This window comes from Salvelinus fontinalis, chromosome 12 (assembly GCF_029448725.1).
Source record: "Salvelinus fontinalis isolate EN_2023a chromosome 12, ASM2944872v1, whole genome shotgun sequence".
Taxonomy (NCBI): Eukaryota; Metazoa; Chordata; class Actinopteri; order Salmoniformes; family Salmonidae; genus Salvelinus; species Salvelinus fontinalis.
The window spans coordinates 14,050,738-14,075,386 of NC_074676.1; the positions used below are offsets into that span (position 1 = coordinate 14,050,738).

The 24,649-nt window shown below is 43.2% G+C and overlaps 2 protein-coding genes across 3 annotated transcripts; one reads left to right on the forward strand and one right to left on the reverse strand.

Moving 5' to 3' along the window:
* Positions 1-214: 214 nt before the first annotated feature.
* zgc:112052 (protein C19orf12 homolog) lies at positions 215-8,940 on the reverse strand. Of its 2 annotated transcripts, XM_055939816.1 has the most exons (4): positions 8,795-8,940; positions 8,441-8,485; positions 7,888-8,048; positions 215-1,249 (listed from the first exon to the last, which is right to left on the reverse strand). In XM_055939816.1, exons 3-4 carry the CDS (start codon positions 8,045-8,047, stop codon positions 984-986), a joined length of 426 nt encoding a protein of 141 aa, XP_055795791.1. In that variant the 5' UTR covers position 8,048; positions 8,441-8,485; positions 8,795-8,940; the 3' UTR covers positions 215-983. The 2 variants fall into 2 exon arrangements, with proteins under 2 accessions (XP_055795791.1, XP_055795790.1); XM_055939815.1 differs by lacking the exon at positions 8,441-8,485.
* Positions 8,941-10,561: 1,621 nt separating this feature from the next.
* LOC129866844 (unconventional prefoldin RPB5 interactor 1-like) lies at positions 10,562-22,865 on the forward strand. Its single transcript, XM_055939817.1, has 10 exons — positions 10,562-10,944; positions 12,116-12,150; positions 12,381-12,459; positions 12,859-12,994; positions 14,151-14,242; positions 20,288-20,550; positions 20,701-20,962; positions 21,087-21,238; positions 21,431-21,671; positions 21,940-22,865. The coding sequence occupies exons 1-10, from the start codon at positions 10,873-10,875 to the stop codon at positions 22,120-22,122; spliced, it is 1,515 nt and encodes a 504-aa protein (XP_055795792.1). The 5' UTR covers positions 10,562-10,872; the 3' UTR covers positions 22,123-22,865.
* The last annotated feature ends 1,784 nt before the right edge of the window (positions 22,866-24,649 follow it).

A 24,649-nucleotide genomic window follows, 5' to 3' on the forward strand; every position in this document is an offset into this window, starting at 1 on the left:
GCCCATTTCTTTTAAGGTATCTGTGAGCAACAGATGCATATCTGTATTCCCAGTCATGTGTCCTGTGTGGCTCAGTTGGTAGAGCATGGTGCTTGCAACGCCAGGGTTGTGGGTTTGTTTCGCACGGGGGACCAGTACGAAAATGTATGCATTCACTACTGTAAGTCGTTCTGGAGAAGTGTCATTTAAAAAAAGAAACAAGTAAATCCATAGATTAGGGCCTAATTAATTTATTTCAATTGACTGATTTCCTCATATGAACTGTTGCGTTTTATATTTTTTGTTCAGTATGTATTCTTTTTACTCAAACCTCCCCCGTGTCATATTGAATAGCTTCGCGGCCGGATCCGTATGTTGCCCACCCCTGCTCTATAATCAGCGATAATATTACAATCATCAACACATTCCAGATGGGTGTGAATCCCGGTGTATCAGCATGTGAATGTCAGTTTGTCAAAATGTTACTTATTTAAATGATCTTGATTTTTGGCACCGAATGCATAAAAAGACTGTGGTCTGAGTATGACTGACCAAACCCTCAACAAGTGTTAGGCGGTCTTACTTAGGCCCCTATATTTTCGCTGGTTAAACTTGCAGAGCACACCAGTCTATGAGAAACAACTTACTTGATAAGTGCCAGCTTTCACAGATGTATATAAGTGACATCCAGGAGTACAGAATTGAAAGGATTAAAAGGTTGTATTTCTTTTCACACAATTCTTAACTCAGGTTGTCAATACAGTCACACAAACCCTTGAAATAATTAGCCACAACTCATTTCATGCACTTTCAATCAGTGGCTCCTTCCCTTCTCAGAGACCATGGAGGTTTTCATCCTTGAGTGTACAGCCCCACTTTTAATAAATCATTTCTTGTCCTTCATTTTTAAATTGTCCTTTGACATTGTGCAAAATGTCATACCAGCATCGTTTCCATTTTCCTTTGAAAACCCTAAAGAGATGTGCTCTCTGATAGAGGCCTTGTCAGTCTACATAGTGCACCTCTGCCTGGAGCTCTTTGGTCACATAGCCCAGGAGGGCAGCGGTCACCTGCTGCTGTAGGGTGGCGTTGCCCATGACCAGAGCAGTCAGCTGGGCCATGTCGGTCCACTGGACCTCGCCCATGATGGCCATGATGTCATCGTAGAGCTTCTGCTGCTGCACCGGGGTCAGTTCCATGATGATCTGAGGCAGCGGCTTGAACTGTCCACTGGTCATCCAGCATCCCAGTAGGCCACCGACAGCACCCCCTGACAGAGATAATGAGAAAGAGGCAAGGATGATGAGGTAAGGATGTATGTCTGAAATCAATCATCAATTTCTTTGGAAACCTTGTTTTAACACTGTTTAAAATGTGTTATAGACTATGAGCCATTTTTTATACATGTTTCTGTGTATGGACCTCTTACGTGTGATCTCAACCCTGCACACAACATTATCAAATCAAATTTTTATTGGTCACATACACATGGATAGCAGAAGTTAATGCGAGTGTAGCAAAATGCTTGTTCTTCTATTTACGGCAGTGCAGTAATATCTAACAAGTATTCAAACAATTTCCCAACAACTACCTAAAACACACACATCTAAAGGGTTGAATGAGAATTGGTACATATAAATAGAGTTGAGGTTGGAAGTTTACATACTTTCGTTGCAGCCATTAAAACTAATTTTTCAACCACTCCACAAATTTCTTGTTAACAAACTATAGTTTTAACAAGTTGGTTAGGACATCTACTTTGTGCATGACACAAGTCATTTTTCCAACAATTGTTTACAGACAGATTATTTCACTGCCGACGGTAGCAGCAAGAGGGGGATACAACAGACTTCTTCCGTCGCGACGTCCCTCTAAGGCCCTTCTGCTAGCTTGCTAGCCCCGGCCGCTAGCTGTCTGAATCGCCGTGTCTCCAGCCCGTCGAGCTACTCACTGGACCCCTATGATCACTCGGCTACGCATGCCTCTCCCTAATGTCAATATGCCTTGTCCATTGCTGTTTTGGTTAGTGATTATATCCTTACTTCACTGTAGAGCAGGGGTCGGGAACCTATGGCTCCCGAGCCAGGTGTGGCTCTTTTGATGATTGCATCTGGCTCGCAGATTAAAAAAATAAAATAAAAAAAAATAAAAATTGTGAGAATATTATTATTATTATTATTATTTTTTAATTTTATCCCCTTTTCTCCCCAATTTCCGTGGTATCCAATCGCTAGTAATTACTATCTTGTCTCATCGCTACAACTCCCGTACGGGCTCGGGAGAGACAAAGGTCGAAAGCTATGCGTCCTCCGAAGCACAACCCAACCAAGCCGCACTGCTTCTTAACACAGCGCGCCTCCAACCCGGAAGCCATACGCCCGGCCCGCCACAGGAGTCGCTGGAGCGCGATGAGACAAGGATATCCCTACCGGCCAAACCCTTCCTAACCCGGAAGACGCTAAGCCAATTGTGCAAAGCCCCACGGACCTCCCGGTCGCGGCCGGCTGCGACAGAGCCTGGGCGCGAACCCAGAGCTCTAGACCACTGCGCCACCCGGGAGGCCTATTCTCACTTGTTTTAATCCATCCATCGATTTTCACTGCTCATGTCCTGTTCAGGGCTGCAGGAGCAATTGTCCATTATTTTAATTAAATGATACTGGCCTACGTTGGCCGTTGCTAGGTAAAACAGGTAAACGCCTCCTTTTGAATCAGTCTGCTCGGTCATTAGCTCAAACCCTTCGACGAAGAAGATGGCGAAAAGAAAAAAAGATGACGAGTATAGTACATTTCAGGACGAATGGACCGAAGAATTCGCCTTTGTGGAGAGAGCAGGTTCTGCGGTGTGTCTAATTTGCAATGACAAAATTACATCGATGAAACGGTCGAATGTAAAGCGGCACTTCGACAAATTCAGAGGCTTATTATACTGACATTTAGTTGAATTCACTTTTAAAATATATTATATGGCTCTCACTGAAATAAATTTCCAAATTATTTGCTTTCATGGCTCTCTTAGTCAAAAAGGTTCCCGACCCCTGCTGTAGAGCCTCTAGCCCTGCTCAATACGCCTTAGCTAACCCTTTAGTTCCACCTCCAACACGTGCGGTGACGTCACCTGGTTTAAATTATGTTTCTAGAGACAATATCTCTCTCATCGTCACTCAATGCATAGGTTTACCTCCACTGTATTCACATCCTACCATACCTTTGTCTGTACATTATGCCTTGAATCTATTCTACCATGCCCGGAAACCTGCTCCTTTTACTCTCTGTTCCGAACGTACTAGACGACCAGTTCTTATAGCCTTTAGACGTATCCTACTCCTCCTCTGTTTCTCTGGTGATGTAGAAGTTAATCCAGGCCCTGCAGTGCCTAGCTCCACTCCCATTCCCCAGGCGCTCTCATTTGTTGACTTCTGTAACCGTAAAAGCCTTGGATTCATGCATGTTAACATTAGAAGCCTACTCCCTAAGTTTGTTTTATTCACTCCTTTAGCACACTCTGCCAAGCTGGATGTCCTAGCCGTGTCTGAATCCTGGCTTAGGAAGACCACCAAAACCCCTGAAATTTCCATCCCTAACTATAACATTTTCCGACAAGATAGAACTGCGAAAGGGTGCGGAGTTGCAATCTACTGCAGAGATAGCCTGCAGAGTTCTGTCATACTATCCAGGTCTGTGCCCAAACAATTTGCTTCTACTTTTAAAAATCCACCTTTCCAGAAACAAGTCTCTCACCGTTGCCACTTGCTATAGACCACCTTCTGCCCCCAGCTGTGCCCTGGACACCATATGTGGATTGATTGCCCCCCATCTATATTCAGAGCTCGTGCTGCTAGGTGACCTAAACTGGGACATGCTTAACACCCCGGCCATCCTACAATCTAAGCTAGATGCCCTCAATCTCACACAAATGATCACTGAACCTACCAGGTACAACCCCAAATCCGTAAACACGGGCACCCTCATAGATGTCATCCTAACCAACCTGCCCTTCACATACACCTCTGCTGTCTTCAACCAGGATCTCAGTAATCACTGCCTCATTGTCTGCATCCGTAATGGGTCTGTGGTCAAATGACCACCCCTCATCACTGTCAATCACTTCAGCGAGCAGGCCTTTCTAATCGACGTGGCCCGGGTATCCTGGTAGGATATTGACCTCATTCCGTCAGTAGAGGATGCCTGTTTTTCTTTAAAAGTGCTTTCCTCACCATCTTAAATAAGCATGCCCCATTCAAATTCTGAACCAGGAGCAGATATAGACCTTGGTTCACTCCAGACCTGACTGCCCTTGACCAGAATAAAAACATCCTGTGGCGTACTGCATTAGCTTCGAATAGCCCCAGCGATATGGAACTTTTCAGGGAAGTTAGGAACCAATATACACAGGCAGTTAGGAAAGCAAAGGCCTGCCTTTTCAAACAGAAATTTGCATCCTGTAGCACAAACTCCAAAAAGTTCTGGGACACTAAAGTTCATGTGGAATAAGAGCACCTCCTCCCAGCTGCCCACTGAGGCTAGGAAACACTGTCACCACCGATAAATCCACGATAATTGAGAATTTCAATACGCATTTTTCTACGCCTGGCCATGCTTTCCACCTGGCTACCCCTACCCCGGTCAACAGCCCTGCTCCCCAGGAGAAATGGGGAGGCTTGGGCAAGTTGCTGTTGCTGTGTTGCTGTGGGGGGTCCACAGCAACTTGCCCAAGCCTCCCCATTTCTCCTTCACGTAACCTGATGTTCTGAAAGAGCTACAAAATCTGGACCCCTACAAATCAGCCGGGCTAGACAATCTGGACCCTCTCTTTCTAAAATTAACCACCGAAATTGTCTCAACCCCTATTTACTAGTCTGTTCTACCTATCTTTCATATCGTCTGAGATCCCCAAAGATTGGAAAGCTGCCGCGGTCATCCCCCTCTTCAAAGGGAATCACCAGCAGCAAGAGCGACATCATTAATCTATAGACCCAAACTGTTACAGACCTATATCTATCCTACCCTGCCTTTCTAAGGTCTTAAAAAGCCAAGTCAACAAACAGATCACCGACCATTTCGAATCTCCCTGTGCCTTCTCCGCTATGCAATTCTCGGGCTGACTCTTTTCTCTGTATACATTAATGATGCCGCTCTTGCTGCTGGTGATTCTCTGATCCACCTCTATGCAGACGACACCATTCTGTATACTTCTGGCCCTTCTTTGGACACTGTGTTAACAACCCTCCAGACGAGCTTCAATGCCATACAACTCTCCTTCCGTGGCCTCCAACTGCTCTTAAATGCAAGTAAAACTAAATGCATGCTCTTCAACTGATCACTGACCAGACCTGCCCGCCCATTCATTATCACTACTCTGGATGGTTCTGACTTAGAATATGTGGACAACTACAAATACCTAGGTGTCTGGTTAGACTGTAAACTCTCCTTACAGACTCACATTAAGCATCTCCAATCCAAAATTAAATCTAGAATTGGCTTCCTATTTCGCAACAAAGCATCCCTCACTCATGATGCCAAACATACCCTCGTAAAACTGACTATCCTACCGATCCTTGACTTTGGCGATGTCATTTACAAAATAGCCTCCAACACTCTACTGAGCAAATTGGATGCAGTCTATCACAGTGCCTTCCGTTTTGTCACCAAAGCCCCATATACTACCCACCACTGCGACCTGTATGCTCTCGCTGGCTGGCCCTCGCTTCATATTCGTCACCAAACCCACTGGCTCCAGGTCATCTATAAGTCTCTGCTAGGTAAAGTCCCGCCTTATCTCAGCTCACTGGTCACCATAGCAGCACCCACCCGTAGCACGCGCTCCAGCAGATATATTTCACTGGTCACCCCCAAAGCCAATTCCTCATTTGGCCACCTTTCCTTCCAGTTCTCTGCAGCCAATGACTGGAACAAACTGCAAAAATCACTGAAGCTGGAGACCCGTATCTCCCTCACTAACTTTAAGCACCAGCTGTCAGAACAGCTCACAGATCACTGCACCTGTACATAGCCCATCTGTAAATGGCCCATCCAACTACCTCATCCCCATACTGTTATTTATTGTATTTATTTTGCTCCTTTGCACCCCAGTATCTCTACTTGCACACTCATCTATCACTCCAGTGTTTAATTGCTATATTGTAATTATTTCGCCACTATGGCCGATTTATTACTTTACCTCCCTTATCCTACCTCATTTGCGCACACTCTACATAGACTTTTTCTATTGTATTATTGACTGTATGTTTGTTTATTCCATGTGTAACTCTGTGGTGTTTGTGTCGCACTGCTTTGCTTTATCTTCGCCAGGTCGCAGTTGTAAATGAGAACTTGTTCTCAACTAGCCTACCTGGTTAAATAAAGGTGAAATAAAAAAAATTAAAAAACCTGTGGATGTATTTTAATGCACACCTTCAAACTCAGTGCCTCTTTGCTTGACATCATGGGAAAATCAAAAGAAATCAGCCAAGACCCCAGAAAAAAAATTGTAGTCCTCCACAAGTCCGCTTCATCCTTGGGAGCAATTTCCAAACGCCTGAAGGTATCACGTTCATCTGTACAAACAATAGTACGCAAGTATAAACACCATGGGACCAGACAGCCATCATGCCGCTCAGGAAGGAGACGCGTTCTGTCTCCTAGAGATGAACGTACTTTGGAGCGAAAAGTGCAAATCAATCCCAGAACAGCAAAGGACCTTGTGAAGATGCTGGAGGAAACAGGTACAAAAGTATCTATATTCACAGTAAAACGAGTCCTATATCGACATAGCCTGAAAGGCTGCTCAGCAAGGAAGAAGCCACTGCTCCAAAACCACCATAAAAAAGCCAGACTACGGTTTGCAACTGCACATGGGGACAAAGATCGTACTTTTTGAAGGAATGTCCTCTGGTCTGATGAAACAAAAATAGAACTGTTTGGCCTTAATGACCATCGTTATGTTTGGAGGAAAAAGGGGGATGCTTGCAAGTCGAAGAACACCATCCCATGCTGGCAGCATCATGTTGTGGGGGTGCTTTGCTGCAGGAGGGACTGGTGCACTTCACAAAATAGATGGCATCATGAGGCTGGAGAATTTTGTGTATATATTGAAGCAACATCAAGAAATCAGTCAGGAAGTTAAAGCTTGGTCGCAAATGGGTCTTCCAAATGAACAATGACCCCAAGCATACTTCCAAAGTTGTGGCAAAATGGCTTAAGGACAACAAAGTCAAGGTATTGGAGTGGCCATCACAAAGACCTGACCTCAATCCTAGAGAAAATTTGTGGGCTGAACTGAAAAAGCATGTGTGAGCAAGGAGGCCTACAAACCTGACTCAGTTACACCAGCTCTGCCAGGAGGAATGGGCCAAAATTCACCCAACTTATTGTGGGAGTTAAGGTGTATGTAAACTTTCGACTTCAACTGTATGTGGATGAGCGATGGCCAAGCGGCATAGGCAAGGTGCAATAGATGGTATAAAATACAGTATATACAGTGGGGCAAAAAAGTATTTAGTCAGCCACCAATTGTGCAAGTTCTCCCACTTAAAAAGATGAGAGAGGCCTGTAATTTTCATCATAGGTACACTTCAACTATGACAGACAAAATGAGAAAAAAATCCAGAAAATCACATTGTAGGATTTTTTATGAATTTATTTGCAAATTATGGTGGAAATACTTTTTTGCCCCGTGTCGTGTTTGAGCCGTTGAATTGCGACTCCACTTTGTCCCTGTACCGGCATTTCGCTTGTTTGATTGCCTTGCGGAGAGAATAACTACACTGTTTATATTCAGCCATATTCCCAGACCTTTTTCCATGGTTAAATGTGGTGGTTCGCACTACTATATGAGAGGACAAGTTGTGTAAGTATTCTCATTTAGATGGAAGACAAACAACTCGTGATTTATATAATCCTCACTCACCCACAGCGATGCCAAGGGGGCCTCCAACCAGTCCTCCTGCAAAGGCTAGTCCCCCTGCTGCCACCGCCCCTTTGGAAGATCCCTTCACCGTGGTCTTTATCTGTTGGTTGGCAGATAACTCGCAACACAGCCGCACAACATCGTTAATTCGTTGCGACATTCTGGGGAACAAAGGTTAAGGGTTTAGACTCACGTTTACAATAATTCAACAATGACAGCTGCATAGAGTGAATGGGCTGAGGGGAAAACCATAATAGGCTATTGCTGTTTAAAGCCACAATCTGCCAGTTCAACAGTCTGACCCACCAACTTTTGGGGTAAACTGAGGGATGGGGCTGGGGAAATGTAAACACTCTAAAATTCATAGACAGCGCTATGGATGCAAGGTTTGACAGTCTGAGATTGTCATGATAGTTTAAAACATATAAGTTATAAATTGTTTACAAACATTGACTAATACAGCCATAGATCTTGGGCTATGATAAGACAGCTGTACTAAGGTCATAAAGCATTTGAATTGCATTTTATAAGAATCAAATGGGTATATGATTACCTTAAAAACCCTATGCATGACCTTTGAACAGCAGGAAATATGTGGCTAAAATAAATAGATAAGTATTGTCATCAATGTCATGTTATTTCAGTATATAGTCTATAATCGAAATGTAAGTATTCTGCTTGTTTTGGTTAAGACATTTTTAATTTATTAACTCAACAATACATTTAATGCTTATTCTATTTGCTACAATTCAAGGTACAATGTATCACTTCGGGACCTTAAAGATGATCACGTGACGATGATAAGTCAATTTACTCTCTGACATTGCATGTGATTTACATTGTTTCGCTAAACGAAGTTGCATCGATAAGATACAAATATTGTAATATAAACTAATAGTCAACATACCTTGATGATGAACTAAATTCCTTGTATATTATTTGCTTGCTATATTTATATGAATGTTCAATGCCAGTCAAAACTAGAGGTTTTTTCAAGCGTCATTCTTGATTTCCCGAGCATTGAGGTAGTTCCATTAGACTGAACCGGGGAAAACCGGTCTATGGCACATCACATTACATTACCAGGCAAACGCTTTGAGGGAGGAGCAACCTTCTCATCGAGCATCTTCTGCCCATAATATCAACAAAACATGATGAATCGTTCAGAAACACAAAGCATGTATTTTTTTAATATATAATATATTTTACAATTTCTTTACAAATAGTTTTCCTTGGGAAGTGTGGGTAAAGCGATATATGCGTTTTTATAAAGATCTAACACTTTTGCATGTGAAAACGCATAAGGTGAATGCACCAATTTGTAAGTCGCTCTGGATAAGAGCGTCTGCTAAATGACTTAAATGTAAAATGTAATGTAAAACACTGAATCCTAACTCATTAATCCACGTGCTTAACATACGTCACTTTTGTTTTCAGAGAACTTCAGCGTCTGATTTGACAGTTTTCACCCGGCTCACCACCAGGAGGCAGCCCAGTTTAAAAACTAATGCGATCAGCACTAACCCGGCGTACCCGGGGCATTAATCGAATTCCTTCCTTGTCACGGTCGCATTGCTTTATGGTACTGGTTCATTTCCTGTAAAGCCACTACGTCAGAGAGCGATGAGCCAATGGGAAGAGGTCTGAAAATAACCTTTATCGTGTTGGCTTGATAGTATTTAATATGATGTTTTTTTCAATAATAGGCTATTCAAATATTCCCATTTTGGGAGTCAAACTACATTAAATTAGCCTACATCTCTAATCAATTAGATTGATAAACATTGCTGGTAGAAGTTGTCTTTGAAACACAGATCTAGGATCAGCTTACTTGTCCCAAATAACAAAGACATGGCCACAGTACTGTCTTTGATATGACTTCGGGAGTGGAGACGATGCAAAAATGTACCTCAGACTGATCAGGTGTTGTCAGTAGTTACCACAGCTACAAAGTCAAAATGGTCTATATCTTAGAAATTCATGAATATATATTTTTGTGTCTTAATTTAAGGTTAGGTATAAGGTTAGAAGTGTGGTTAAGGTTAGGTTTAAAATCAGATTTTAAGAAGAGAAATTGTAGAAATAGTCGGGGTTTAGCCATAATTTTGACTTTGTGGCTGTGGTAACTAGTGACGACCCAGATCAGGGCAACTTTATTCTACTTCCCTGAGTCTCTGCTGAGCGCAGTGGACCACGTGGTCAACAGGCAGTGTGTTTACACATGTGACTTCATTGACACATCTCCGGTGTTCAGAGTTCATCCGACATATTACTTATACCATGTGCATCTTGGAGCAACATTATAAATAGATTATTCGATTTTGCATTATGCCAAAGAATGTAAAATACCATCATTACAGTAATTTTACAACCTCAGTCATCCTACTGATTGGATTGATGGGATAATATTATTGAGTGAGAATTGTTTCTTTATTCTGTAAATGTGTCTCAGCTCTGTAACTAGTGAATTTACAACTGTAACTAGGGATGTAATTTGCAATATAAGGTAAACACTCAAGGTTTAAAATGTAGTTATTAAAGCATTTGATGGGGAATAAAGATAAATATGTTTAATTTAATAACATTACAAGAGAGGGAAATCCTGTTTATATGTAGCCTATTGGATACAGTCTTACATAATGTGATCCTTTCCATGCATTGTTGTGAAAGTGAGCATTTTACCCAGAGTACACCGGGAAACAGACAGGGGAACATGGCGCATGGTCGATGAGGAGGACGCTGAACATTTAGGATTATATTACGTGGATATTTTTGAGATCATGCTGAAATCCTAAAATGAGAGTGTGAAATGGTCTCACTTCCGAAGTCTTGGATATCTATCACTGCCCCTTTGATGAATAAGAGGAAAACGCGTCTCAGGAATACCTGCAATTGTATTCATAAACATTTCTTTAGGACTTACAACCCCTGAGCGTTGTTTTGGATTCACAAACGTCACATTTCATTTGATTATTACATAGGAAGATGGCTGAGAGAAATAAAAGGAACATAGAGGTCCTACAAGGAGTTGGCAGACTTCGAGTGGAGCATAAGAAGGTAAAATAAACGAGCTAGATGGATTGTGCGTGCTCTGTCTGACAATGTACGCGGTCGACTTATAATTATCAAATTGTTTTACATGTTCATTAAATGAGACATCCTAACGTGCATTCTCTTTCAGGGTGTTGCAAGCTAGCTATTTAGTTGCAAATTCATTTATGCGCGTGTGGCATCTTCGACACATAATTCTTCGTGGAAACTTTCTAGCTAGTTCAACCTTTTCTAGAAGCTTCCTTTAGCCAGCGGTCACATGTTGCTTCTTGTTTATTTCATCTTGGATCCTGGCCAAACCATGTTGTTTAACTACAACCATCGAATATGCAAAGTCAAGTGTGTCAATTGCTCTGATGTTGAATTATATTTTTCAGCAAACATAATGCATAAATAAACAAATGTACTTGCCCAATGCGTGAAGGATAATTTAATGAACTTACCATACACTTATGCACACATTACCTTGTTTGGCCTAACGTTAGCTAATTTACTACTGACCTTTCAACACTGACCTAGATAAAACATCCATAGCTAGCTAGAGCTAGTATAATCGTATCTAAATGTTCAGAGAATATCCATACACAATGTTGGGCATTGATTGGATGTTTATTAGCATGCATTGATGGCAATGCAATGCAGGACCAAAGTAAAGTTAGTTAGCTAGCTAGTCAGTTGGAAAAGTAATGCTCGTGTTGTTATTACAGTCGAATTTGATTCATGAAGGAGGGTGCAACTTTACTGTAGGCCTACTTTCAAATAGGAACAGGCCTAATGTGTTGACCAGACATGCTTAGCTAAATCTCTGTCGTATTGAGTAAAGAATTGTATCTGCCGCATTCCATAGTACACGTCATATTTCATACCCCTATCAAAAGTGTAGTATTTTTTTGGCTACTTCCTAGTATGACATCCACTGTAAAGTGTACAGATGCCTCTTCCTGTCCCCAAGTTGGTGCTTCTGTGTAAGTATATCCTGTGAGTTCCAGAAAAGCCTTTGTCAATTAATCTTTGACAGCTGTTAAATCAAAACACCCTAAACTTCCTGAGAATTTGCTTCCCCAACATTGAGTAAGTGTAAATAACTGTAAAATGGAGGGGGTTATTCAGAGTTGTTTTTAATGGAGAATAAAAATGCAACGTTTGACCTATAGAATTGTCACTCTGTCAACAACAGGTGGTGAAAGGCTGTGAAGTTCAGATCCAGCACTGGTGAGTCTTGTGTAGCGATTCCGCGTAGTGACTGGCGTAGGAGTCAAACAGAATCTCATATGATGCTACTGTTCTCCTAGATTACTAGTTACACCTAGTCCCTCACCACATCCTTGATAGTACATAGATAGGCTAAACATTAGTTCTGGGATAACCGATAGACCAGGAAGGGCATGTGGATCATTGTGTGTGCCGTTACTTAACTAAAATTAAAAATGTTGAACTTTCAGGGAGAAGGTAAAAGGTGACTATGAAGCCCTTGAGGATCAACTCAAAACTCTTCCAGATGAGGTGTCCTATGACATCATGGTACGCTCTCTCTTATTAAATGCACCGGGGATAGTTTCCGTAGCAGGGGCTTATTTAAAGTTTATTATATGAGGTGTGTCACAGAGTGAATTCCCAGGCCATGCATCCTTATTATAAATTGTCCTGTCTTGATCTGGAATGAAACACACAACAATTAATACAGCTCCTATGATGTGTATATACATGGTGTGTGCAGGGAAGGCCTTATCTTTGACTACAAGTTTGTTCTCCTTTTCTTTCAGCTATTCAGTTTCACTTTCAGTTTGTAAAAAATATGCAGAACCATGTTTGAATTGCCGTTATATAAAAATGATTTTAATCGAGATGAAACTTGAACTCAACTTAAATAATGCAGTATTTATTTTAAAAACCTTTTCCCTCCCCTCTCTGCTGTAACAGGTGCCATTTGGCCCTTTGGCATTCATGCCTGGGAAGCTGGTCCATACCAATGAGATCACTGTGCTACTGGGAGACAACTGGTTTGCCAAGTGCTCTGCCAAGCAGGCCCAGAAACTCTTGGAGCACAGGAAGAAATGTGAGTTTATTTTGGAAGACATGTAGAATTTTCTCAGATGCCATGATTCCTTGCCAAACTTTGACACTCACTTCTCTAGTCTTTTTATAATATTAGTTAACTCGTCAATTGTATATGTATGGTAGTGGTTATGCTTATTGTGAAAGATTGAGGTCATATTATGAATGTCGTAACACTCCCACCATTTGCCCAGCAGAGGAGGCTGTTGTTATAGACTTGCTGTCAGAAACAAAGAGGTGATCACTCAGTGTTGTCAAGGAAAGTTGAATGGCTACTCATTTTGTGAATACTTGGATTATTATAATATTTGATGTAGTCTTGCTGGTGGGCAATTAACTATTGAAAATGTAGAATTGTGACCAGAACGTTGCACATTGATAAAGCCGTTGTTTGGTTACTCAAGTCGATTTGACCCTGTTCTGCTATCATTTTGTCACAACAGTCCAGCCTTAAAAATCCTCCTGTCCATTCCACTGCTGGCCGTTCTTTCTTTCTCTTAACCATGTAAGAGAAAGCAGTTTCCCCTTGCTTCCTTTGGTATTCACCCTACGCCCCGAAAAGCTATTTAATATTGTGCCAAATCGGCCTAAATAACAATGTGTGATAGTGATGGGAGCTTTATTAGACTGATGTTTACCGAAGCGTGAATGTGCCATAACCCTGCCCACCCCTCCCTGACCCTGCCCAGGCTGCTTTTACGCAGCTAAGTGCCATAATGCAAACATGGCTGGCTGAGATCTGTCAAACAGCCCCGCTGAGTTGTCAGGCTGTCCGTGTTTGACCTTTCCCCAACGTTTCGGAGACGTACGGCTTGAGGGCTCGCCGTCACCATGACGACGGGGCCCTTTGCTGCCATTAGCAAATGGGGGTTTAATTGTTGTGAAGATTTAATGATCCGAAGTAGCACCGAGGGCATGAGATATTATGAACTGTTTGTGTCATCATTTTCCCTTTTTTGTCAGTGTGTTCAGGATTTAACCCCTTACTGGTCCGAATACTGTGGTTTTTGTTTCTCTTTTCTACTGACTGCGACCAAACTGGTTCACAAGCTGCATGTCTTGACCCCTCACACACATTTTTCCAATTCCACACTAATCACACAATTTTTGTGCTTTGTTTGTCAAATTATATCAAATCAAATATTTTTGTTTTTTAGATGTAACGAGTGCGCTGGATGACTTGCACAAGACGACAAAGAACTTTGAAGCCAGAGTTGGGTTCACAGAGGATCTAGAAAAGCTCTCAGGCGTAAGTGCCATCTAAAGCACATTCAAATGTTCTAAATCAACATTGCAGACTTCTCACTGTCCTCTGCCATGCCCTGATTGTGTTATTGCTGATTTATATCTGGAAATGTGCATGTACACCCTGGCCCATCTACTGTTGCTAGCCCCAATTCTGATTTGTGCTCCGATATCTGCTTCACTGACTTCTGCTCTTGTAAAAAGCCTGGGTTTTCTGCACGTTAACACTAGAAGCTTGTTACCTAAAAGTGTGTGTTCACAGCTCCAGACCAGATGTGTTGGTCATTACTTAGACGTGGTTAAGAAACTGTGTTTTGAACACTGATGTTAGTGTTGGAGTGGCAGTCTTTACCAAGGAACACCTTCAGTGCTCGGTTGTCACCACCAATTCTGTCCCCAAACAATTTGATTTGCTGGTTTTACGCATTAAACTTTCAAATAACTCTTTGTTGACTGTTGCTGGGTGTTATCGGCCACCATCAGCACCGGCCTTTACCCTAAATGCCCTAAGCTCTCTCCTGGCCCCTTACACTAAGTCTGAATTTGTCGTGCTAGGTGACCTAAACTGGGACATGCTTAAACCACCTGACCAGGTCCTAAAGCAATGGGACTCCCTAAATATTTCTCAGATTATTACCAATCCCAGAAGGTATGACTCCAAACACCCAGAAAAGTCTACTCTCCTCAACGTTATCCTCACAAATAATCCTGATAGGTATCAGCCTGGTGTTTTCTGTAATGACCTTAGTGATCACTGTTTTACAGCCTGTGCTCGCAATGGCTGCTCAGTGAAACGGCCTGTCCTGATTTGTCATAGACGCTTGCTAAAAAACATTAATGTGCAAGCCTTCCTTCATGACTTGGCCTCTGTAAATTGGTATAGAATCAGCTTGATCCCCTCTGTCGAAGACTCTTGGACCTTTCTTTGATATTTTCAGTGTTATCGTTAACAGATACATGAAGAAAATGAGAATTCAAAACAGGTTCAGCCCCTGGTTCGACTGAGATCTGGCAGAGTTACTCCACCTCAATAATTCCATTTGGCAAATCGCTCGGCACACGGATACTCAGGCTAACTGGCTCTCGTTCAGGCAAATTAGAAATAAGTCCACTCAGGCTATCCAGAAGGCAAAAGTTTGTTACTTTTAAGGAGCAGTTCTCTCTCTGTGGGTCTAACCCCAAGAAGTTCTGGAAAATGGTTAAAGACCTGGAGAATGAATCCTCCTCCTCACAGCTGCCCATGTCCCTTAATGTTGATGATGCGGTTGTTACTGACAAGGAGCACATGGCTGAGCTCTTTAGTCACAACTTCATTAAGTCAGGATTCCTATTTGACTCTTGCCCATCCAACATTTCCTCATCTCCCACCCCTTCTAATGCGACTATCCCCAATGCTCCTCCCTCTTTTTCTCTTGCCCCGCTACAAAGTTTCTCCCTGCAGGCGGTCACTGGCTGCGGTCCAAACACTTAAAAGACACACCTTCGTCCACTTACCCTCACCTTATGCCCTTGGGGGAATCCCTGTCGACATCTTGGATGGGTGGTCCAAATGATTAGCCAAGCAAGGGAACTTTGCAACGTAAGGCCCTCAGCCCTCGTTTTTAGTCGGCTTTGTGAGTGTATAGTTATGTTCACTCCGGGGCCTGAAACTCCCCATAATTCAGTTTGTGGCGATTGTACATCCGCTAAGAAAAGTCTGTGAACTTAAAAACAACATCAATGGAGAAGTCAACATACAAGTGTAAGTAAAAACGAATGCAAATAAGTTAGAAATTGTGCTACTAATGCACACGACGGCACAAACACGTCTCGTAAATATGTTTTTGTTTGGTTATCTTTTGGAAATTGTAGAAATAAAAACGTTACTTCAGAAGTTACAGCTAGGCAGGCTAATGACAGTTGGCTAATGACAGTTAGCTAATTCATTTGCTATCATACAGTAGGCAGACACTACTGTTCAAATGTTTGGGGTCACTTAGAAATATCCTTGTTTTTTGAAAGAAAACTCCCAAAATATTTGTCCATTTTTAAAATAACATCAAATTGGTCAGAAATACAGTGTAGACATTGTTAATGTTGTAAATAACTATTGTAGCTGAAAATGGCAGATTCTTAAAAAAAAAAAAAAAATATCTACATAGGTGTACGGAGGCCCATTATCAGCAACCATCCCTCCTGTGTTCCAATGACACTTTGTGTTAGCCTTTTAAAATGATAAACTTGGATTAGCTAATTGATCATTAGAAAACCCTTTTGCAATTATGTTAGCACAGCTGGAAACTGTTGTACTGATTAAAGAAGCAATACAACTGGGCTTCTTTAGACTAGTTGAGTATCTGAAGCATCAGCATTTGTGGGTTCAATTACACGCTCAAAATGGCCAGAAACATAACTTTCTTCTGAAACTCGTCAGTCTATTCTTGTTCTGAGAAATGAAGGCTATTCCATGCGAGAAATTGTCAAGAATCTGAAGATCTTGTAAAATGCTGTGTACTACTCCCTTCACAGAACAGTGCAAACTGGCTCTAACCAGAATAGAAAGAGGAGTGGGAGGCTCCGGTGCACAACTGAGCAAGAGGACAAGTACATTAGAGTTTCTGATTTGAGAAACTGTCAGCTTCATTAAATAATACCCGCAAAACACCAGTCTCAACAGTGAAGAGGCGACTCCGGGATGCTGGCCTTATAAGCAGAGTTCCTCTGTCCAGTGTCTGTGTTCTTTTGCCCATCTTAATCTTTTTTTTATTGGCCAGTCTGAGATATGGCTTTTTCTTTGCAACTGCCTGGAAGGCCAGCATCCCAGAGTTGCCTCTTCATTGTTGAAAAAAGGCTATTTTGTCAAGGATCGTTAGGATAGTCAGTTTTACGAGGGCATGTTTGGCAGCATGAGTGAAGGAGGCTTTGTGCGAAATAGGAAGACGATTTTATTTTGGATTGGAGATGCTTAATATGAGTGGAAGGAGAGTTTACAGTCTAGCCAGACACTTAGAATATGTGGATCACTATAAATACCCAAGTCAAAAACGTCCAGAGTAGTGATGCTAGGCGGGCGGGCGGGTGAGGGCAGCGATCAGTTGAAGAGCATGCATTTAGTTATACTTGCATTTTAGAGCAGTTGGAGGCCATGGAAGGAGTGATGTATGGCATTGAAGCTCGTTTGGAGGTTTGTTAACACAGTGTCCAAAGAAAGGCCAGATGTATACAGAATGGTGTAAAGGCGGATCAAAGAATCACCCGCAGCAAGAGCGACATCATTGATATATATACAGAGAAAAGAGTCGGCCCGAGAATTGAACCCTGTGGCACACCCATAGAGACTGCCAGAGGTCCGGACAACAGGCCCTCCGATTTGACACACTGAACTCTATCTGAGAAGTAGTTGGTGAGGCAGTCATTAGAGAAACCAAGGCTGTTGAGTCTGCCGATAAGAAAAAGGTGTTTGAGTCGAAAGCCTTGGCCAGGTCGATGAAGACAGCTGCACAGTACTGTTTTTCATCAATGGTGGTTATACTATCGTTTAGGACCCTGAGTGTGGCTAAGGTGCACCTGTGAACAGCTCGGAAACCGGATTGCATAGCAGAGAAGGTACGGTGGGATTCGAGATGGTCGGTGATCTGTTTGTTCACTTGGCTTTCGAAGACTTTAGAAAGGCAGGGCAGGATGGATATAGGTCTGTCACAGTTTGGGTCTAGAGTGTCTCCCCCTTTGAAGAGGGGGATGACCGTGGACACTTTCCAAACTTTAGGAATCTCAGACGATACGAAAGAGAGGTAGAACAGACTACAATATGAAAGAGATAGGGGTTGCGACAATGGCGGCGGATAGTTTTAGGGAGAGCGGGTCCAGATTGTCTAGCCCAGCTGATTTGTAGGGATCCAGATTTTGCAGCTCTTTTAGAACATCAGCTGTCTGGATTTGGGTGAAGGAGAAGCGGGGGGGGCTTGGGCTAGTTGCTGCGGGGGGTGCAGAGCTGTTGGCCGGGGTAGCCAGGTGTAAAGCGTGGCCAGCTGTAGAGAGATGCTTATTGAAATTCTCGATTATCGTGGATTTATCGGTGGTGACAGTGTTTCCTATCCTCAGTGCAGTGGGCAGCTGAGAGGAGGTGCTCTTACTCTCCATGGACTTTACAGTGTCCCAAAACTTTTTGGAGTTAGTGCTGCAGGATGCAAATTTCTGTTTGAAAAAGCTAGCCTTTGCTTTCTTAACTGACTGTGTATATTGGTTCCTGACTTCCCTGAAAAGTTGCATATCGTTTGCACTATTCGAAGCTAGTGCAGTGTGCCACAGGATGTTTTTGTGCTGGTCAAGGGCAGTCAGGTCTGGAGTGACATTTTTTTGAAAGGGGCATGCTTATTTAAGATCATGAGGAAGGCACTATTGAAGAACAACCAGGCATCCTCTACTGACGGGATGAGGTTAATATCCTTCCAGGATACCCGGGCCAGGTCAATTAGAAAGGCCTGCTCGCAGAAGTGTTTTAGGGAGCGTTTGACAGTGATGAGGGGTGGTCGTTTGACCGCGGACCCATAACGGACGCAGTGACCCAAAACTTTTGAACGGTGGTGTATATTAATATTTATTTAATATAAGTAGACATGCAATCATAATTGACTGTTGCGCATATAAAGCACCCACAAATTACCGGTGGCTGAAAAGGCAATCATTGCGGGATGAACGAGTGATGAATTTCCGGTCAAGGGTGGTCCATTTTAAAAAATAATTTCTGCCTCCCTCGCCCAGCAAGTGTATACTTGTCATACGTCATCAGAAGTGTTCACTTAATTTGAGGGCTGAGGGGATAGGGTTTGTCTTTTAAGTGTTTGGACCGCAGCCACTGAGTCCGAGGTGCTAAAGGAGCTCCTTAAAAACTTGAACCCCAAAAAAGATCTGGGTCAGATGTTTAGATCCTTTCTTCTTTAAGGTTGCTGCCCCTATCATCGCCACGCCTATCTCTGACATGTTTAACCTGTCTCTCCTCTCTGGGGACGTTCCCAGTGCTTGGAAGGCAGCCACGGTGCGTCATTTATTTAAAGGGGGAGATGAAGCTGATCCTAACTGTTATAGGCCAATTTCTATTTTGACCTGTTAATCAAAAGTTTAGGAATAACTTGTCAACTGACTGGCTTTCTTGATGTCTAGAGTATTCTCTCGGGTATACAATCTGGTTTCCACTCAGGTTATGAATGTGTCACTGCAACCTTAAAGGTCCTCAATGATGTCACCATTACCCATGATACTAAGTAATGTGGTGCTGCTATTTTTATTGACTTGGCCAAAGCTTTTGATGCGGTAGACCATTCCATTCTTATGGGCCGGCTAAGGAGTATTGGTGTCTCTGTGGGGTTTTTGGCCTGGTTTGCTAACTACCTCAAAGAGCACAGTGTATAAAGTCAGAACATCTGCTGTTTCAGCCACTGCCTGTCACCAAGGGAGTAACCCAAGGCTCGATCCACATTCTGTTAAAGGTCCCCAACGCGCACACATCCCTGGGTCTCTCCTCTTTTCAGTTCACTACAGCTAGAGACTGGAACGAGCTGCAAAAAAAAACTCAATCTGGGCTGTTTTATCTCCATCTCTTCATTCAAAGACTAAATGATGGACAATCTTACTGACAGTTGTGGCTGGTTGACGTGATGTATTGTTGTCTCTACCTTCGTGCCCTTTGTGCTGTTGTCTGTGCCCAATAATGTTTGTACCATGTTTTGTGCTGCTGCCATGTTATGTTGCTACCATGTTGCCATGTTATGTTGGTACCATGCTGTGTTGTTGTCTTAGGTATCTCTTTATGTAGTGTCGTGGTGTCTCTCTTGTCGTGATGTGTGTGTTGACAGCCTGTTGGCTGTCATTGTCAATAGGAATTTGTTCTATACTGACTTGCCGAGTTAAATAAAGGTTAAATATATAAAAAAGTGTAATTACAGTGAAAACAAAGAGCTTTGAGGATCCTCTTCAGCCAGCTTATCTGATAGACAACTCATCTGTGCAGATAAAGCAATTTGTATGAGCAGATATTGTTAACATGCTGGCTTCTACCCTTCTGTTTCCTCAGGCTAAAGGGGACTATGTGGACATCAGAGAAGAGGTTAGAAGTATTGAAGAATTTGTGAGCAAAGGAAAGCAGCGTGTGGCCCTTAAGCCCCACTCTAAGCCCAAAATGGAGGCTATTGTGAAGATGGAGGAGGAGGGTGGAGAGGGAGAGGGAGAGGGAGATGGAGATGGAGGGAGTAGGAGAGGAGTGCTGTCTGAGGAGGAGCTGTGGGCCAGACTGGATGAGCTGGAAGCAAAGGAGAAGCTTGAGGAGGAGCATGACCGGTAGAGTTGCACACACACACTCACGCACACAGAACACATGGACGTTCACATTGAGAAGTGATTCAGCGCCCTCTTCCCACCTTCACACCTGTTTCATTGCAAAGGTGAAGATTAGATTTCTCATGATGCATTGTTTTGATTTGTTTTCAGACACTTTGGAAGTGCAGACACCAACGGCAATGAGGACACAACATCCTCTTCCTCTGAGGAAGAGAAGGAGGGAGATGGTGGCGGCCATCATCGCGTCAACGGACATGACGAGAGGAGTGAAGGCAAGATGACTGTGCCTCACAACAGTGGCCAAGTTAACGGTACAACCAGGGACAGGGAGGAGGAGGAAGACAAGGGTGAGGAGGAGGAAGGCAACGGTTTGCCTACCATCTATTTCTCTCATACGGTGGAACCCAAGAAGGTCAGTGTTTTATTAATCGTATTTAACTCAATGCAGTCAACAGTCAACAATGTAGTCAATTATGTTATTTGAGTCACGTAAATCAATGTACTACATTTCTCTGTCTCTGTCGCTTCGTTTCCAGGTGAGGATAAACACAGGGAAGAACACCATGTTGAAGTTCAGTGAGCTGAAAGAACAGAAGCAGCAAGCCAAGAGGAAAAAGAAGAACGGCACCAGCAACGGTCACTCTCACCACGGGCTCCACAACATCACCACGCCCACAGACATCTACAAGTAAACCCACACTACACATCACTTATCTAGATCTTGGTTGGCATACCTATTAGCAACATTTTGTGTCCAATGTATTGGCATATATTAAATGTTATTTACTCTGAATGTTTCCAGGTACTTTGTTCTGATTCGGAATGGTGTCTATTAACAAGTTCTGCGATCTGAAGGCCTATGTTTGTGGACTTTTGTCAGGTTGTTTGTGGATGTGAAGAATGGCGAGCCCATCCCCAGGAAGTCCATCCTAAAGTCCCGGAGCAGAGAGAACAGCGGGTGTAGCGACACCAGCGAGAGCAGCGCTGCCGACTTCGAAGAGCGCAGGACGTTCGGACGCTCCCTGAGCCACGACGAGAACACGTGCAGTGACACCAGCGATGGCATCACCGAGGAGGACAGCCCCACCGGGAACCCTCTACACCCCATCAGACGCTTCGAGGTAAAACTCAGCTGGGTCGTGTTCATTAGACACTAAACGGAAGACAACTGACAGATGGACTACCTGAACATCTTGTGCAATAAAAAAACATTAATTTTCCGTTGCAGGCCCTAATGAATACGACCCTGGTCCTCTGCTGATTTAGTTTTTCTAATCATGATCTTTGAATGTTGAATAGAGATACACCTTGAACAAGTTGTGTGTCTGTGCACTCTCCAGCTCTACAGCCTCTCATTAACCTCCTGTTATTTTTTTGTTGATCATCCAGGCCTTTTCATGCACAGTGGTGGAGAAGGAGCCTATTCCCTCGTCGATCCCCCACCTAACCATCGCCCCTCCAGCTCTGCCCACTATCCCAGAGCGGAAGCTGGAGGAGGTAGCTCCCGAAGCACCCCGGGAGGCCCCTAAGCGGGTGTCCAAGTTCAAAGCTGCCCGGCTGCAGCAGAAGTGACCCTGCAAAGCCATTCTCCAGGATCCACACTACTGGCTCCTTTTTAACATAGATTTTCTACTCCAGCACTTTGAGCTGGACAGACTGTGAAGCCTCCCTAATATCTGCCATGTCTCTTCTTTTTTTTGTCATCACTCTTCAAGCCTCTCTTCTTCTCTTTCATAAAGCTCTTCCTGTTAGTACACAGGGTATCTATTACAGTATGACTATTCTATAAGAGGCAGTACTCTGTAAGAGAAGCATAGCATTGCTTAGAACGCAGCCCAATGCCCTTACCTTTACCCATTTACCTGCCTTGTAAGGAACATCAAGCTTTTGTTGCTAAGTAAGCACTTCATTGCAATATGTATTTAAGTCAAGAGGTTGTTTATTTAGAGCCCTCATCCTCCAACATTATGGCACTACACTAGTCCACAGTGCCTATGTGCTCATTTTATGGTGGTTGCTTTCGTGTCAGTGTCTTGACAAGGCTAGGGGTTTACCACTCTATTTGTTTGATCCATCATTTTGCCTGCTATGCTAAAAACGACATGTTCTGCGTCATTTCTTTTTTTCCTTTTTTCTTTTCTATTATTATTCTACACAGTGTCATATGCTGACTGCCCTTTATTGTCCCCAATCCCCTTGTACCTGCCTAATGCCCACCTCTGTGACCAGCTTTATGTCAGAATAAATATTGTTGTAAACTGGAAGGAAAATAAAAGATTTTTGGGGAGAAGTCACGTGTTACTCCCATTTGGGTAGATTTTCTCAAACCTTTTTTCCTTTTTTCACTAAAGAACGAGCCAGACCAACACAATCGTTGACTGTGCGCAGTAGATCACCTGCTGAGTGTCAAAGAGGGTGGTGATTCAACATGTAGAATTGTCGGGAAATTAACAAGATGACGGCTGATGTTCTTTGGTCAGAGGTGACAGGGTGGCGGCCCACTGCTGATGTTCTTTGGTCAGAGGTGACAGGGTGGCTGCCCACTGCTGATGTTCTTTGGTCAGAGGTGACAGGGTGGCTGCCCACTGCTGATGTTCTTTGGTCAGAGGTGACAGGGTGGCTGCCCACTGCTGATGTTCTTTGGTCAGAGGTGACAGGGTGGCTGCCCACTGCTGATGTTCTTTGGTCAGGTGACAGGGTGGCTGCCCACTGCTGATGTTCTTTGGTCAGAGGTGACAGGGTGGCTGCCCACTGCTGATGTTCTTTGGTCAGGTGACAGGGTGGCTGCCCACTGCTGATGTTCTTTGGTCAGAGGTGATAGGATGGCTGCTCACTGCTGATGTTCGTGTTGGTCTTTATTGTCCGTAACAGGTATGCCACATACAGTACATGACCAAAGGTATGTGGACACCTGCTCGTCAAACATCTCATTCCAAAATCATGGGCATTAATATGGAGTTGGTACCCACTTTGCTGCTACAACAGCCTCCACTCTTCTGGGATTTTTCTGCAGGGACTTGCTGGGCAATGATGTTGGGTGATTAGGCCTGGCTTGTAGTTGGCAATCCAATTCATCCTAAAGGTGTCCGATGGGGCTGAGGTCAGGGCTCTGTGAAGGCCAATCAAGTTCTTCCACACCGATCTCGACAAACCATTTCTGTATGGACCTTGCTTTGTGCACAGGGGTATTGTCATGCTGAAACAGGAAAGGGCCTTCCCAAAACTGTTGCTACAAAGTTGGAAGCACAGAATTGTACCGTTAAGATTTCCCTTCACTGGAACTAAGGGGTCTAGCCCGAAACATGAAAAGCCAGACCATTATTCCTCCTCCACCAAACTTTACAGTTGGCACTATGCATTCGAGCAGGTAGCGTTCTCCTTACATTCACCAAACCTAGATTAGTCCGTTCGATTGCTAGATGGTGAAGTGTGATTCATCACGCCAGAGTATGTTTCCACTGCTCCAGTGCCCCAATGGCGGCGAGCTTTACACCACTCCAGACGATGCTTGGTATTGCGCAGGGGATGGAAACCCTTGACATTTCCACTTCACAATAACAGCATTTACAGTTGACCGGGGCAGCTCTAGCAGGGCAGAAATTTTACTTGTTGGAAAGGTGGCATCCTATGACGGTGCCACGTTGAAAGTCACTGAGCTCTTCAGTAAGGCCATTCTACTGCCAATGTTTAACTATGGAGTTTGTGTGGCTGTGTGCTAGATTTTACACACTTGTCAGAAACGGGTGTGGCTGAAATAGCCAAGTCCACTAATTTGAAGGCTTATCCACATACTTTTGTATCTTGAAAATGTCAAAACACAATGACCAACAATAGATCATCTTTCCTATGTACATTTTTTTATGGACATTTGTAAAAAAAGATACAAAATAAATTGTGCAGTCTGGTATGCTTAATATAAGGAATGTGAAATAATGTATACTTTTGATACTTAAGTATATTTTAGCAATGACATTTACTTTTGATACTTAAGTATATTTAAATCCAAATACTTGTTTTACTTTAACTCAAGTAGTATTTTACTGGGTGACTCACTTTTACTTGAGTCATTTTCTAATAAGGTACTGTATCTGTACTTTGA